This window comes from Mya arenaria, chromosome 3 (assembly GCF_026914265.1).
Source record: "Mya arenaria isolate MELC-2E11 chromosome 3, ASM2691426v1".
NCBI classification, from domain to species: Eukaryota; Metazoa; Mollusca; class Bivalvia; order Myida; family Myidae; genus Mya; species Mya arenaria.
Window position 1 is genome coordinate 39,097,019 of NC_069124.1, and position 15,558 is coordinate 39,112,576.

General features: G+C 35.4%; 1 protein-coding gene across 3 annotated transcripts in view; it reads right to left on the minus strand.

The window, feature by feature from the left end:
* LOC128227979 (calnexin-like) overlaps positions 1-15,558 on the minus strand; it is a 50,922-nt gene that overhangs the window by 28,930 nt on the left and 6,434 nt on the right. For all 3 annotated transcript variants that reach the window (XM_052938982.1, XM_052938981.1, XM_052938983.1), the window contains exons 2-10: positions 15,128-15,276; positions 12,234-12,313; positions 11,628-11,751; positions 11,288-11,364; positions 9,499-9,580; positions 9,229-9,297; positions 8,751-8,874; positions 4,060-4,138; positions 3,123-3,197 (exon numbers count right to left, since the gene is read on the minus strand). In XM_052938982.1, coding sequence (XP_052794942.1) covers positions 3,123-3,197; positions 4,060-4,138; positions 8,751-8,874; positions 9,229-9,297; positions 9,499-9,580; positions 11,288-11,364; positions 11,628-11,751; positions 12,234-12,313; positions 15,128-15,276 — 859 coding nt within the window. The remainder of the gene's footprint in view (positions 1-3,122; positions 3,198-4,059; positions 4,139-8,750; positions 8,875-9,228; positions 9,298-9,498; positions 9,581-11,287; positions 11,365-11,627; positions 11,752-12,233; positions 12,314-15,127; positions 15,277-15,558) is intronic.

Genomic DNA, 15,558 nt, shown 5'->3' on the forward strand with positions numbered 1-15,558 from the left:
GTGGGGTAAACTGTTCTGAAAAATATATGCTGTTCCTACTCTTATTTGAAAATTGTTGTTGTTTTTTAATCAAATAAACGAAACACTTTTGCTATCAATAATCCCTTCCTTTTATTTACAGATATGATTCAAATATGCTGATGTTATGTTTTGAGAACATTACTTCTATCAAGATCACCATTAGAATTGGTTTGGCTGCTAGTACACCCAGGACTGCAAGTGGATAGTAATGGACAACCAGTGCTGGTCGACAGACTACTGTTGGTTGGACAGCTTTCGTTTATTTGACTGCTATTTTGGTTGGACTATGAGTGTTGGTTAAACACCTATTGTTAGCTGGACTGTAACTGTTTCAACTGTTGTTGACTGGACTGCTGGATGGACAGCAAGTGTAATGGACAGCTAGTGATGTTTAAACTGCAACTGTTGGTTGGACAACTATTGTTTCTAGATGGCTATATTTATAGATTGGACCACAAGTGTTGTTTTAACAACTATTAAGTGATTGTAAGTTTTGGTTTGACCATAAGTGTTGATTGGACAGCGATTAATAAATGGACCTCTCTTTTTGCACAGCTACTGTAAATTGGACAGCGATTATTGGTTGGACTCCCATTCATTGGTTGTGTTTCTCAGACTGTTTGTTTTTCTAAGCCATGATTATTGATAGTCATATAATATGTATAGAAATATAAGTACTTACATATGTATTACTAAGTGCTTATTATCATTACAGGTACAATTATTCAATAATAATATTCATAATGCACAACATATTGTTTTATACTATAAACAAAAAATTTACAAGATCTTTCAATAAATTACAAATCTGTACAACCATGTTGTGTTTGTTTTCCAACTATTTTTTAAGATAGACACATCAACTTGCTTCAAACATGATAAATATGCCATTTAATTTTGCACAGCAAATTAACAAAGAGTTCATGGCATAAATTTCAATCTTATTCTTATCAAAACTAGAGCTGTCACAGGAGTGATGAATACCCCCAAATGCCGCCTGGACACAGGAATGGCAAACCATTCCTTTGAAAAGAGGCCATAACTCCAAGGTTACTGCACACTGCATCTTCTTTTATCATGCATGTATTGTTTTATTTAAATCTGTTGAGTAATTTAGAAGTTACACTGCTGACAAGAAAAACTAGCCTTTCATGAGTTTTTGTCCGGAAACCGTTTTTCTATTTTTAGTAACAGTGACCTTGGCCCCACCAGCCCCAATATCGAACTTGACCTGTATCTTCTGATGTTACACCTGTGTACCAAAATTTTTTCAAATCTGTCTAGCCTTTCATGATTTATCGTCCGGAAACCGTTTTTCTATTTTTAGTAACAGTGACCTTGACTTTGGCCCCACCAGCCCCAATATCGACCTTGACCTGTATCTTCTGATGTTACACCTGTGTACCAAAAATTTTTCAAATCTGTCTAGCATTTCATGAGTTATCGTCCGGAAACCATGAAAACCGACAGACCGACCGACCGACAAGCTCACTCCTATATACCCCCTCAAACTTCGTTTGTGGGGGTATAATGAATGATATAAGTAGTGTTACAATTGCATCATTAAATTGCATCCATATTTCACATCAATTTCTAATGCGTCATTAGGTTTTAATGAGATCTCTTTGCCACTTTGAAGTCAGGGTCAAAGTCCCTTGAAGAAAGAGCTTTTGCCAATTTCTTAGAAAAGGTTAAAGGGTATGTTCAAAAAAGTTAAAATCAAGTTCTCTTAGACAAATGGACTGGAGATGTGCCATGTGATTCTTCCTATAGAGGTAAATCAATGATTTCAATGTATCTTCAGCGACAAGATAGTTTGAAACATGACACACGGTGACTATAGAGTGTAAAATTAAAATGATAGTAACTCTTCAAATCTTGGGAAAATGTTGTGAATTAAAACAGAAATGGTTCAATATCTGTATCATCATTAAAAGCATCCATAAAAGCCTAATGTAAGATCAGTGAATTAATTTTTTTACCTTTTATACTTGTAAATTTTAAATTGCTTTTGAATGGGTTATTCCGGATCTATAAAAACAAATCGAGGTAGGACCCCCAAACAGTTAATTTGCTTCTGTAAGGGGGAGGTCTAGTTCAAAAGTGCCTTCCCCATACATGCCATATTTTCTGGAGACCATTCAGGGGGATTTGTTCAAAAGGCTGAAAATTCAGGGGGATTTTGGTTGTATTCAGGGGGATTTTTTTAGCAGGTCTAAGTTGGCGAAATTTTAAAGTATTTTTAGACGCAAGTATGAAAAAATGTATTCACATATAGTTTGCTTTGAAAACCTCTAAACTTTTTCATTATACATACTTATTTTATGTAATGATTTATCATATTTTTATGATACACTGTCATGTCATACTGTAATGCACTTGTAGAACAAAATATGTCATTGGAAAAATATGTTTTCGAGACAATTAAATTAAATTTACCTTCCTCCAAAGTCTTTAAAAAAATGTGCTTAATTCTATCAGCTTTGATGACTTTCAGACAATAAGAGAATAGAATAAATATTATTAATTTCTTCCTTCCAAAAGAGTAATATTTCTTTGCCTTTGATAATTACAACAAATTTATTGATCACTTGTTGTAAAAGTTTCCTTTTGGAGAGTTTCACTCACATACATTGGTTTCACTTTGTCATTATTGCCTGATGAAAAATTTAAAAAAAAAAAAAAAAAAAAAATAATTTTTTTTTTTAATTCCAGGGGATTTTTATCTCCCGCCGGGAGACCGGGGGATGGATCGAAATTCCGGGGGATTTTTTCCCCCGCCGGGGGATATGGCATGTATGCTTCCCCCCGTGGGTTATATGTTTAAATGGAATAGCCCTAAGAAAAAAAATAACATGTTAAGCTTGAGTTAAGACACTTTTGACTGCATGTTTTCATTCATTTCATGTACAATTTCTCTTCAGTTTTTTTAGTGTTCTCTTTGAACAAGTTTTGAGGCATTTTTGTCCATTCAGAATTATCCCCAATTTCCTTTTGGGTTCTGATATTTTAACAGCTAACCCATTATTAAACAAGAAAACAATATAGTAAAACCCATTTTCCCACTATCACCATCACAATTTAAAACCTGGTGAACCTACTTTTCATTCTCGTCCCAGTCCTCCGGTTTCTTGTCTTTCGGATCTTCAATCTCCTTGGGTGGGTTCACTGGGGGACTAAAGTGAGAAACAAATTGATTTTATAGGCCAACCAAATATAATGTTGTGTTGACAAAACAAGCTAGCAAAAACAATTTATTTGGGAACATTATTTTATTTTATTGTGTAAAAAGTATTTATCATTTACATACACACTCTTTCTGACATTAATTTTGGCAAGACAGTAACACAATACAAGTCAACTGTATCACTTTGTACAAATAATAGTGCCACTTGGTTTATAATTATAATTAAAAAACAATTAGGTTTGGTGTTTGGCCTTCAGTAAACATATTAAACTTTCTGACAGAATTTCAATCGTTGCGTTTCTCTTTTTTTCTAGATTCTATTTCCAAAGCCTTCAACCAAATACATGAGTTTGAGCGAGATCTTAAGCCAATGAAACATGATCAAAGCTCAAGACTATAAACAAATAAACACATATAGAACCTAGCCTTAATAACATTAGTTGGACTGTCTCTTTGTAAACAAGGGGCCAATTGTTTAGAACTTTGTTAAAGTTAACATTGTTAATGGCATCATTGTTTATCAAGGAAGGTGTTAACTTTAACAATGTTCTGAGCAAACGGTAGCTGGAAGTTTTTATAGAAGAATCAAGTGAGTCTGACAGTAAAATAAACCTACACACATGGCATTCAAGAGTTTTATAAGGTCTTCTCTCCCAATTTATTGCATTCAGGCCGAGAATAAAAGAAAAAAGAGGGGTCAGTCCCAGTCAAATCAGTCTCTTTGTGCATTACCTTGGTTTGGTTGCAATGAACCAACAACTTAACAAACGTTCCATAATCTCAAAGGAAAACTAACAATCCTGATTTCAGAATCACTCCTGAATGTTATCACTCCTACATTTTCAACTTACTTGACATCTTCAAGCAGACTTCCAGAGTTGACCACATTATTGTCCACTGATACCTCAAATGTGTTGTCAGGGTTCACGACTGAAAGTTTACGTAGGCATCTCTTATGGATGATAATCAACTTACAAAATACAACTATCATTAAAAAAAATGTAAAAAAAAGTGTCTTGGGTAGCTTCATTTTTTTTGGAAATCATAAGTTTTATATCATCAAATCTGATTTTTACCAGTATTAACGATATTTTATAACTAGATACCATATTATATCATGCATAGGACACACTTTTTTACCCCCAATTCTCGTCAAATTGCCTGCGTCCTTTCTATGCTATTAGAATTTCATCTGTTTTTTTCCAAGTCCATTTCAGGTCGAAAATATCGGACCGGGGAACAATGCGGTAATAGTAAGTATCTGTACTGCGTCACCGAAGAGAACAACTGACATAGGGAAAATCACGCAAGTTAACACACGCAGAAATATATTGAATGTTTACTTTAAAATTATTTATTGATAAATAAATTGAAAACAAACATGAGTGTTTACTTTTTTACAAATGGGACGCTATTCACAAAAACTCAATGTGAGTCAGCATTTAACTGGATTGAGTTATAAAGGCAACGGAAAATCAGGAAAGGAGGTAAATATCAATTAATCGTTGTTCATGATTTTAATGTTTCGATATTTTACAAAACATTTTGTTGTATGTTACTGTTTTAAAAAAATAATAAAGGAATGTGCAATTCAGGGTATATACAGCAAGTCAGGCTTAAAATTCAAGGAGTTTTCAAGGACTAATAATTGATTTTCAAGGACTATCTTTACTCGTTATTAGTTACATAAACCACAAATGTTTAAAAGTTTTGGAACAAAATATAAAATTTCCACTTTTATTTCAATGTTTTAGAACATACAATTTCACCCAAATTGTCTATAATTGCTTCAACTTTTCATTCATTTCTACAGAAAGGCTATCTCTAATTGTCTTTTTTTCTTTTGCTCTTCTCCTATTACAATTTGCTTCTCGCTTTTCAATATGGTGTTTTTGTTCAAATAGCTTTTCAAATTATTATTATTGTTATTGGTCAATTGCTGTGTTGGTGGTGGTGGTGGTATAGAGGGAAAAATGTTTGTAGAACCAGTAGAACTATCACTTTTCTTAGTGGTAAACATGTCCAGCGTACAAGTTGACGGCAACATATTCCGTTTATGTTTGTCTGATTGTTTGGATTGCAGACTCGCTCATAGAACTTTTATCAATGGCTTTGGAGCAAAGTTTGCACATTGCCTTGTGCTTGTTGTCCTGATCTACCAACCAAGGGTATGAAATAAACCATTTCTTATTGAAGACGCACGCCATCTTGGAAACCAAAACGGAAATGGTTTTGTACAATATTTTATATTGTGAAAATAGCAACCCAGGCAAAACCCTGTACACTATCCGTACCGATACACTGACGTAAATTCTCTTTCTTTAAGCGAGACCCAAACTAAATCGAACTATTTATGTAAAGTTTCTACTTTCTGTCTTTCTTACTACGAACATAAAATACGCAGACAAACTGATTTTTAAACTTGAAAGGAAATTTAAGGACCATGTCTTACTTTTTAAGCACTTTTCAAGCAGTTTTCAAGGCAACAATAAAAATCAAGTGGTTTCAAGAAGTTTTTTTCAAATTTAAGGACTTTTCATCTAGCAGCCAAAAATTCAAGCACTTTTCAAGTCTGTGCGAACCCTGTGCATAACGCAAAGTAGCATTATCATGGGTGAAAGTTGCAAATTTTCAAAATACTGAAAAAATAAGCTGGGGGCCAGGGGGCCGCAGGCTCCAGGAATTAAGCATTTTAAAACATATTTCAAAGCCTTTCCTGTCTTTAATCAATCAAATCTATGTTGTATATTTATAATATTTCTGGCAGCTTTTGTCAGGCCCCTGACAGAAACATCCCTCAATACTTCACTTCTTGCTCATTAATCAAGAATTCATTTAACTCTGTAACTCATTCAATAAAAGTTAAAAAATATGCATGGACTGAAATGACAGCTGATTTGTCATTGGATGCATATGAGGCAGGTCATCTACTGGTCATACCTAATCTTCATGTCAAGTTTGATGACCATAGGTCCGGGAATTGTTGAGTTATCACTCGGACAAGCTTTGGTCTTCCAACAGACCGACCGACATGTGCAAAGCAATTATATAACCCCTCTGCTTCGAAGGGGGGCATAATTAAACTAGATGTTCACTGAAAACTGATACTTCAACTCATGCATTTAGTGACATATAAATTTCTACTGTCTACTATATAAGAAAATAAAATATGGACAATCAGAAAACCTTTTTTCAGCTTACAGTCACACTGACCTTGACCTTTGACCCACTGACCTCAAAATCAATAGGGTTCATCTGCTGGTCATGACCAATAAGCCTACCTAGTATGAGGTCCCTGGGTCAAAGCGTTCTCAAGTTATTGATCGGAAACCGTTTTTCATGTTAAGGTCACACTGACCTTGACCTTTGACCTCAAAATCAATAGGGTTCATCTGCTGGTCATGACCAATACACCTACCAAGTATGAGGTTCCTGGGTCAAAGCGTTCTCAAGTTATTGATCGGAAACCGTTTTTCATGTAAAGGTCACACTGACCTTGACCTTTGACCCACTGACCTCAAAATCAATAGGGTTCATCTGCTGGTCATGACCAATAAGCCTACCTAGTATGAGGTCCCTGGGTCAAAGCGTTCTCAAGTTATTGATCGGAAACCGTTTTTCATGTTAAGGTCACACTGACCTTGACCTTTGACCCACTGACCTCAAAATCAATAGGGTTCATCTGCTGGTCATGACCAATACACCTACCAAGTATGAGGTTCCTGGGTCAAAGCGTTCTCAAGTTATTGATCGGAAACCGTTTTTCATGTAAAGGTCACACTGACCTTGACCTTTGACCCACTGACCTCAAAATCAATAGGGTTCATCTGCTGGTGATGACCAATACACATACCAAGTATGAGGTCCCTCGGTCAAAGCGTTCTCAAGTTATTGATCGGAAACCATTTGGTATTCCGACCGACCGACCGACAGACAGACAGACCGACCGACCGACCGACATGTGCAAAACAATATACCCCACTTTTTTCAAAAGGGGGCATAAAAATGAAAAACAGAATACAATTAAAGATTTATATTGAATAGTGTTTTGTATGTTTATCAAGTTACCAATTGGACCATTTCACATTCTTCGAATCGACTTTTGACAGCCATTGCCACAGCCACCTCCATTTGTTTTATAGTATTATACCCTGGGGGTACAAACTTCATTGTTCAATTTTGACAGCAGTATTTCGATTTACTTCATTGTTTATTTTTGCCTCCAATTTGCGGTATGTCGTAAAGGATACTGACCGTAAATATTCGGCGAAAACCGGCTTTTTCCGCCATCTAAGTTTTTGTTGGCGCGGAAACTGCCGAGGTTATTTGGAGAACATTGGAATGACAACGAAAAGAAACGACTATTATTGGGAAACCAGAATATTTAACTTTGTTTCATCTTCGATTTTGAGTAGATAGCGATGTTGATGGTGGGGTTTGGTGTACCACCTCCACACCCGCCTTCCCCCTTACCCCCCCCCCCCCCCCCCCCCCCCCCCGAAAAACTCCCCGGATTTACACGATTTAGAAAAATGACCCCTGAGAAGACGGAAAATACGGAATTCCGTATTAATACGGAAAACTTTCACCCATGCATTATTGTCATTATCAAATCTTTTCAAATGTGCGAAGGTGTGAAAAACACCCGCTGTCTGTCATTAGAAAAACATCAATAGAACGAACTATTGCAATGGTAATACCGTATGGTTGTTTGTTCGCACTTTACCCGTCGTGCCTTCCGCTGGCAAGGATAATTACCGACACACATTAATTATGCCTGACATGCTTTATTCCACGCAGTGACAAGCCTTATCAACACAATCATCAGTTTTGACGATACACAGTTTTGCAACGATTGCAACGGTTGACTGTCATTCAGAAGGCATGTCGGAACTATTGCAACGGTTGCAACAGTTGACTGTCAGTCAGAAGGCGTGCTATTACAGCATTTGTATAAGTCTTTTAATATGCGTGAATGTTCTCAAAATGTCAAGACTTATATCATTGTTGTGTACACTAAATTACCGAAATGTTAAATTACCGAAATACGACGATAATTATCGAAATACACAAGACATTTATCAAAATATGCCTTATATAGATTTTTTTTTTTACTTCAATATATGTTATAAATACTTTACCAACCTCAATTTTTCGGCTCCGATTTTGACATTTTTCCACTGCTTCCTATCTTATATATTAAGGGTTTTTACCCATTTTTTCAACTATTTTTTTGCCTGCGTCCTATCTATGCTAGCGTCCTATACATGATATAATGCGGTACACAATATTTAGTTAATAAAGGCAAATTCTCCAGAGGCTTGTTTTACTTTTATATTTGATTCGCTTATTAATCAAATACAGCTAATCCATGAGGCTGTCATAATTCCTTCTAACAACAGGGATATTGGCCATCAAGAAAATCAAGCGCAGTAAAGCAAATCTGCCCATTTTAGCAGAGTTTTAAACAGACACTTAACAAATAGAAACTGTTTCAGTTTAAAAAAAATATTATACTGATAATACCAATAACAACACCAACCAAGTGTGTAGAGATGTGTCTTCTTGTCAGTGAAGTATTTGTCCAGTTTGCCGGATGGCTTATTAGCATGCTTTTCTTCAATTTCTCCCGTCAGTGGATTTTTATGGCGGAAAATGAAATGCAGCTGAAACAAAAAACAAACCCTATGTTCTTTCCAGCTATCTGATGAAATGGACACTACTCAAATTTGGGGGAAAGTCTGGTGTGTCGCATCAATAACTCATGCCAAGTTACTTTCATATAAAGCCCATATAATTATATAAAATTTAGAAAATTGCCAGTTTGTGTTAGAACTGTTTAAATACCAGTCCACCAGTACATCCCCCGTCTTCACGATGGTAAACAATCAAAAATGCAAAATCAGATGAGCTAAAAAAAACTAAGCAAAAGGCCTCTAAAAATTTGTCGGAATTAGAGAGAGACATTAGCCCAGCCTAAGATGTTAAAATCTGGTCATATTTTCATCAATTACAAGTACCTTGTGATCCAGTCCACATTTGTCTGGGCCAAACATCACTGTGTATGGTGTCTTGTCGTGAAAGGATTTCTGAAACGTGAGCCAAGACAGCATTGAATTATTGACAATAACGGTCCAAAGAAAGTTCATAGAACATTTAATGCTTTTACTAATGCATATTAATCAGTGAATTTTTCAACATTGTACTGAAATTATTACCAACTTACAGTTTCAGTTTATTGTTGAAACTCAGGTAAATAGATCATTTAAGTGTGAGGTCAATCTACATACCAGGTCAATTTTGTCAGATCCAGACAGTAGTTTTATGTAGGCTCCACCACAGTCAAGACCGTTCTGGAATTTCACCTCGTAACTATTGGTGGGTAGAAAATGCAAAATTAAGTCTGAGCTTTCATTGGCACTATTGACAGCGATTCATGAATCTGCATGTATTTAATCATTGGACACACAAATTTCAGAACCATAACAGTGTTTTCCCCCAACTTTTTGTGAATGGGGCCAGGGCCCTTAGAATTGTGAGAATAGCAACACAATACCTAATACTGAGTTTACCAGTGCCCTGGGGGTGGGGGTGTCACAGGGAAAAGGCCACTTTAAGCTTATGGATTTAAAGTTTTTTTAAGAGCCTAACATTGAATTGAAACCAACTACTGTGTTTACCACGTTTGTGTGTAGGCTTGTTAGAAAATACCAAAGGATCAGAAAAATAATAATCAATAATCGTTGTCCGAGAACCTTCAAATCATGGCCGAAATGTTTGAATTCACAAATATAAATGAACCTTTGGGTGTATGAAAATAAGACTTTTGAAAATAATTATGTATGTCCAGACTGATTGAGGTTTTAAACATTTAGAAGCCCTGTTTTTTATCTTCACATAAACTTGTGATTTTTTTTCAGAACATTTGAACACCAGGAATTCAATAAAGAAAGAAATGGAAAAAAAAAGTTTGTTTACATTTTGCACTTCAAATGGAGATAACTCGCATCGATTTATGGAATCACTTATATCGGCAGTGCCAATCCAGTACAGTTAGCATCACTTGGGTGAGTACAAATCAACGTAATTCATTATTTTAAAGTTTCGTTATTGTAAGATAGACATTAGAATTATGATACAGTAATAAAACAATAAATTAACAATGCGTACTGTGAAGTGGCAGGGCTTTTTCTGCCCAATTTGGGAAAAAGACCCTAGACATTTTGGGAAATTTTGTGTCGTGAAAATGCCGAAATTGCGAAATTTTACAGTTAAAAGAAAAAGCTGTCTAGTCTCCAGCGAATTAGGAAATGGTTTTATATAAGTTTATTTCCCTTTAAAAGACCCAAATTTGCTGAAATATCAATCCTTGGGTGTAAATATCTATTGCAATAAATCGATCATGACAGATAATATTTCATACAGATATCTAAATGTGATGAAAATCAATGATCAATTATCAAAAAAACTTAACATCACATAATTGATATGATGTTGAAAATGATCCAGTACATGTAAAAAGACTTTCTAAAAAAAAAAAAAAAAAAAAAAAAAAAAAAAAAAATAATTTTGATTGGGATTTTTTTATGAAAATTGGGAAAAATATCTTATATTTTGCTTTCGGAATAGGTCCGATAGTCGGACCCGTGGGTACTATAGAAAAAGCCCTGAGTGGCATCATTGTGCATTGCCAATGTGAAAAACTCCCTCTGTCTTCCATAAAAACATTACAAACTGTTGCATTAGCAGTATTTTTCGTTGCATTATATCAAGTTGTTATACTTTACAAAAGGGGTAGATAACATTAACGTACAATATACATACGTTGCTTTTTGAATTCAGGATTGTTATTTTAGAATTTATGTATATGAGCAGTACTATTTAATAACTTCTGCCATTTTCACGACTCAATAAAATTCTTAAGATCAAATATGGTGGCTGCTGATTCTGACATTTTTCACTGCATTCTATCTATGGTATTACGGTTTTTCCCTCCGATTTTTCACATATTTTATTTCCTGTATCCTATGTATGCTAGCGTCCTATACACAGTATAATATGGTACACAACTGCACTTACGACACAATGAAAGGTTTCCCAGAAAAGTCAAATGGTCTGTCCAACTTGGATGCCACCGCATGATGCTTGGCCTTCGACTGAAAAAAGAATAAAGTTTACCAGTAAATACTTATTTGTTCAATCTGTATTGGAAGAATAATAATTTTTCCTTGCCCCGTTCTTATTGTAGTTTCCCTGGTCAAATGTTCATATGTAAAACAGTACATAAATCTATGTTAAAAAAATGTCATTATTTAAAAATCCTTTTTAGAAATTAACTTCAACAGAACTTAAAAACATAAAAAATTGATTCAGGAATTACACCTTGCATACACTACACAATGATGCCCCCAATCCTTACCTTAAGAATGAGGCCAAGATCTCCAAGCAGGGAACTTTCTTTAGGTTCCTCAACAGCCCATTTCCCATCATACTTGGAGATTTCTTCCTCAGCTCCGTCCTTCTTGGCCTGAGACTGGGTCCATCTGGATTAAAAAGATCAATTCACATGTTTTATGTACCTCAGGCCTTTTTCTGCCCATTTTGGGAAAAGACCCTAGACATTTTGGAGGGAAATTTGTGTCATGAAATATGCCATTTTGAGAAAAAAATAATTGCTAAATTGTTTAAAAAAACAACTTTTGTTAGGATTTTTTTCTCCATATTGGGAAAAATGATTTATTTTGCTAGTGGAATGGGTTCGATAGTCAGACCTGTGGGAACTAAATAAAAAGCCTTTACCTTTACAGCATCATGGCACTGTTATACATGCTTTTGTTATTTATTTGACTTATAATGAAATTTATAAGTGATTCATGTTGCTTCAGGTTATTAAACAGACATCATTTTCAAGCCTGAATTATAAACATTTCAAATGTTCATATACATCAATATCGAATCAATCTATATACTGGTATGATAACAAAGGGTGTTTCCAGTCAGAAAATATACTAAATATTAATTTTACCTCTTCTTGAATTCCTGTACATTATCAAAAGGCTCAGCAAAGAACGGCTTCATTTTTAGCTTCGGTGTCTCATACACTGGCTGCAAAATATACAGTTAATTGCACTGGTGAATAATATTAAAATAATATACATAATTTCTCAAACTTTCCTCCAATACTGTGACTTGCAGCAGTTTCGCTAAAAATTGCATTAGTTACCATTCATTGTGTTTACAGTGCACTTGCTGATATCATAATATAAACCAGTACCATATTGCTTTACTGGTAGGTTACAGAGCACCAATATCATGAACATTAAGCTCACAGGGTTCTAAATGTAGTCAAGTGTCAACCCATTTATAATTTAGGACTTTTATCCCCTCTGGCCAAAGGTTTCGGGAGTGGGAAATTGTATTGGTGTTGTCCGTCTGTTCATTTATGGTTCGTCACATGTTTTCTGTCTGGAAACAATCGTGCTACAGAATGTTCAGATGATGTTTAAACTTGATCAGAATTTCCCCCTTAATAAAATCTTGACTGCCTGTAAATGGGGTCAAAAACAAAATTGAAACTCTTTCAAACACACTAAAGACACTCTATTTGGTCCAATATTCATGAAACTTGATCAGAATATTTTCCTTGATGAACTCCATGATCAATTAGAAAAAAGGCCATGTGGTGTCAAAAACTAGGTCACTAGGTCAAATCTTAGAAAAAAACTTAAGAACATACTGGAGGCAATATGTCTGATCCTATATTTATGAACTTAATCAGAATGCTTTCCTTGATAAAATCAATGACAAGTTTGAAATCATTTGGAACTCCTCGGCTATTTTCCATCGCAAACAACATCAGATGTATGCCTGTACATCAGTAGAAGTGGTTCGTAAAATTTTAACTAGAGATTGCTTTTTTGAAAAAGCGCTGGTCTCCCTCATTGTGTGGTCGTAGGTGAGAAATAATCAATAATGGACATGAAATTTGTACTTTTGGACTGGAGACAAACAAACAAAGGGGTCATGTACTCGTCATGACCAACCTGCATACAAAGTATGAAGTTCCTGGGTCCAAGTATGAAGTTCCTGGGTCCAAGTATGAAGTTCCTGGGTCCAAGCTTTCATTAGTTATTGAGAGTAAAGAAGTGTGACTTACGGACTGGTGACCAACAAATTGTTTTTTACCTGAAGGTCACTTTGACCTTGACCTTCTGACCTCAAAATCAATTGGGGTCATCCAATAATCAAGACCAACTAGCAAACCAAGTATGATGTTCCTGGGCCAGTGTTGTTTAGTAAATCAGCGGAAACCCTTAATTTACCTCAAGGTCACCTTGACCTTTGACCTGAAAATCAATAGGGGCCATCTACTAGTCATGATCAACTGGCATACCAGGTATGAAGTTCCAGGGTGCAAGCATTCTTTAGTTATTGAGTGGAAATCATATTTAAGCTTATGGTCACCGCCAACATATCATTTTTTACCTGAAGGTAACCGCGACCTTTACCTTTAACCTTTTGATCTCAAAATCAATAGGGGTCATCTACTAATCATGAACAACTAGCATACCAAGTATGAAGTTCCTGGACCCAAAATATCTTTAGTTATTGAGCAGAAACTGTTTCTTCACCTCAAGGTCATGGTGACCTTGACCTTTGACCTACTGATCTCAAAATCAATAGGGTTCATCTACTGTCATGAGCAACTAGCATATCAAGTATGAAGTTCCTGGGTACAAGCGTTCTTTAGTTATTGAGCAGAAATTATTTTTAAGCTTAAGGTCACTGCCAACATATCGTTTCTTACCTGAAGGTAACCTTGACCTTTGACCTTTTGATCTCAAAATCAATAGGGGTCATCTACTAGTTGAGCAGAAACTGTTTCTTCACCTCAAGGTCACAGCGACCTTGACCTTTGACCTAGTGATCTCAAAATCAATAGGAGTCATCTACTAGTCATGAACAACTAGCATACCGAGTCTGAAGTTCCTGGGTGCAAGCGTTCTTAATTTATTGAGCGGAAACGAAGTGTGACGTACAGGGCAAAAACAATGAATGGGAGAGACATAAATAATAATATTTATCTATTGTAGTGTTTAAGCGTATTTTATAAGAGGAAGATTAAAACGACTGCCAGTGAAGTGTATTATTTCATAAAAAATTATGATTCCCAAGAGTAAGGTCATTAGGCTTAACTGCTAAATTTAAATTATTATGTGTTCTACTTGCAGTGTAGTTAAATGTAAAGATTTCTAACATTGTAAACCGTCCACATACGTCCGAGGTTGTTTTCGATGGAAAATAGCCGAGGTGTTCCAAATGGTTTAAAACTTGGGTCACATGAGGTCAGAAACTAGATCAAAAACCATGTCCAAATCATTGGTCAGACTTTGTTTAAACAATGGTCAGAACGTTCCCCTTCATGTTATCTTGGTAGACCTTAAAAGTGGGTCACATAGGAGCAAAAACTAGGTCAATAGTTCAAATCTTGAAAAAAACTTGTAAACAGAGGCAAAATATCCACTCCAAACTAAATCAGAATTTACCTTTAGTTTGTCACTAGGTCAAAAACTAGGTCACTAGGTCAAATCTTGGATAAACATTGATACCACTCTAGAGGCTATAATTTTTGCAAAATTTCTAGTCCAACCTGGCCTTGATGAAATCAAATATTAGTTTGAAACTAGGAAACATGGGAGTCAAAATCTAAAATTTAAATGATACATTACATACTATATCTTCTTTTATTTTAAACAGTTGCAAACAAACTCATTTCTCATATCCAATGTTCATGAGAGTTTATCACTCTGCAGCCCTATTGCTTGGTTTGATTGGAATATTTCACTAACACATGATTTCAATGCCATCTACTATGCCTAATCTGGTTTTATACAGTATTTGCATACAACCCAGCTCTACCTTTTCTGTCACAATAGGCTCTGTCTCATCAGGTTCCACCTCCACAGCACCTTCATCGTCGTCATCATCATCAAAGTCTGCAGTCACTTTTGCAACAGCTGTCAGCCCAATCAGCAGTAATAGTAGCAGATTGTGTAGCCTCATAATGCCTACAAAAATCAAAATAAATGGTAATCACATTATCTCAACTTCATTTAAAAAAAAAACATCAATAGGGCATATAAAAAGAGAAATCAAAATTGCTTTTTTGAAAAAGTGCTGGTCTCCCCCATTGTGTAGTAGTAGGTAAGAAATAATCTATGATGGAAATGAAATTTGTACTTTTGGGCTGGAGACAAACATAGGGGTCATTATTCATACTGGAAATATCAGTCATCCATCTTTATTTGGAAGTGGTGCATTTTTATGAGGGGGTCATAAATGTAAAACAG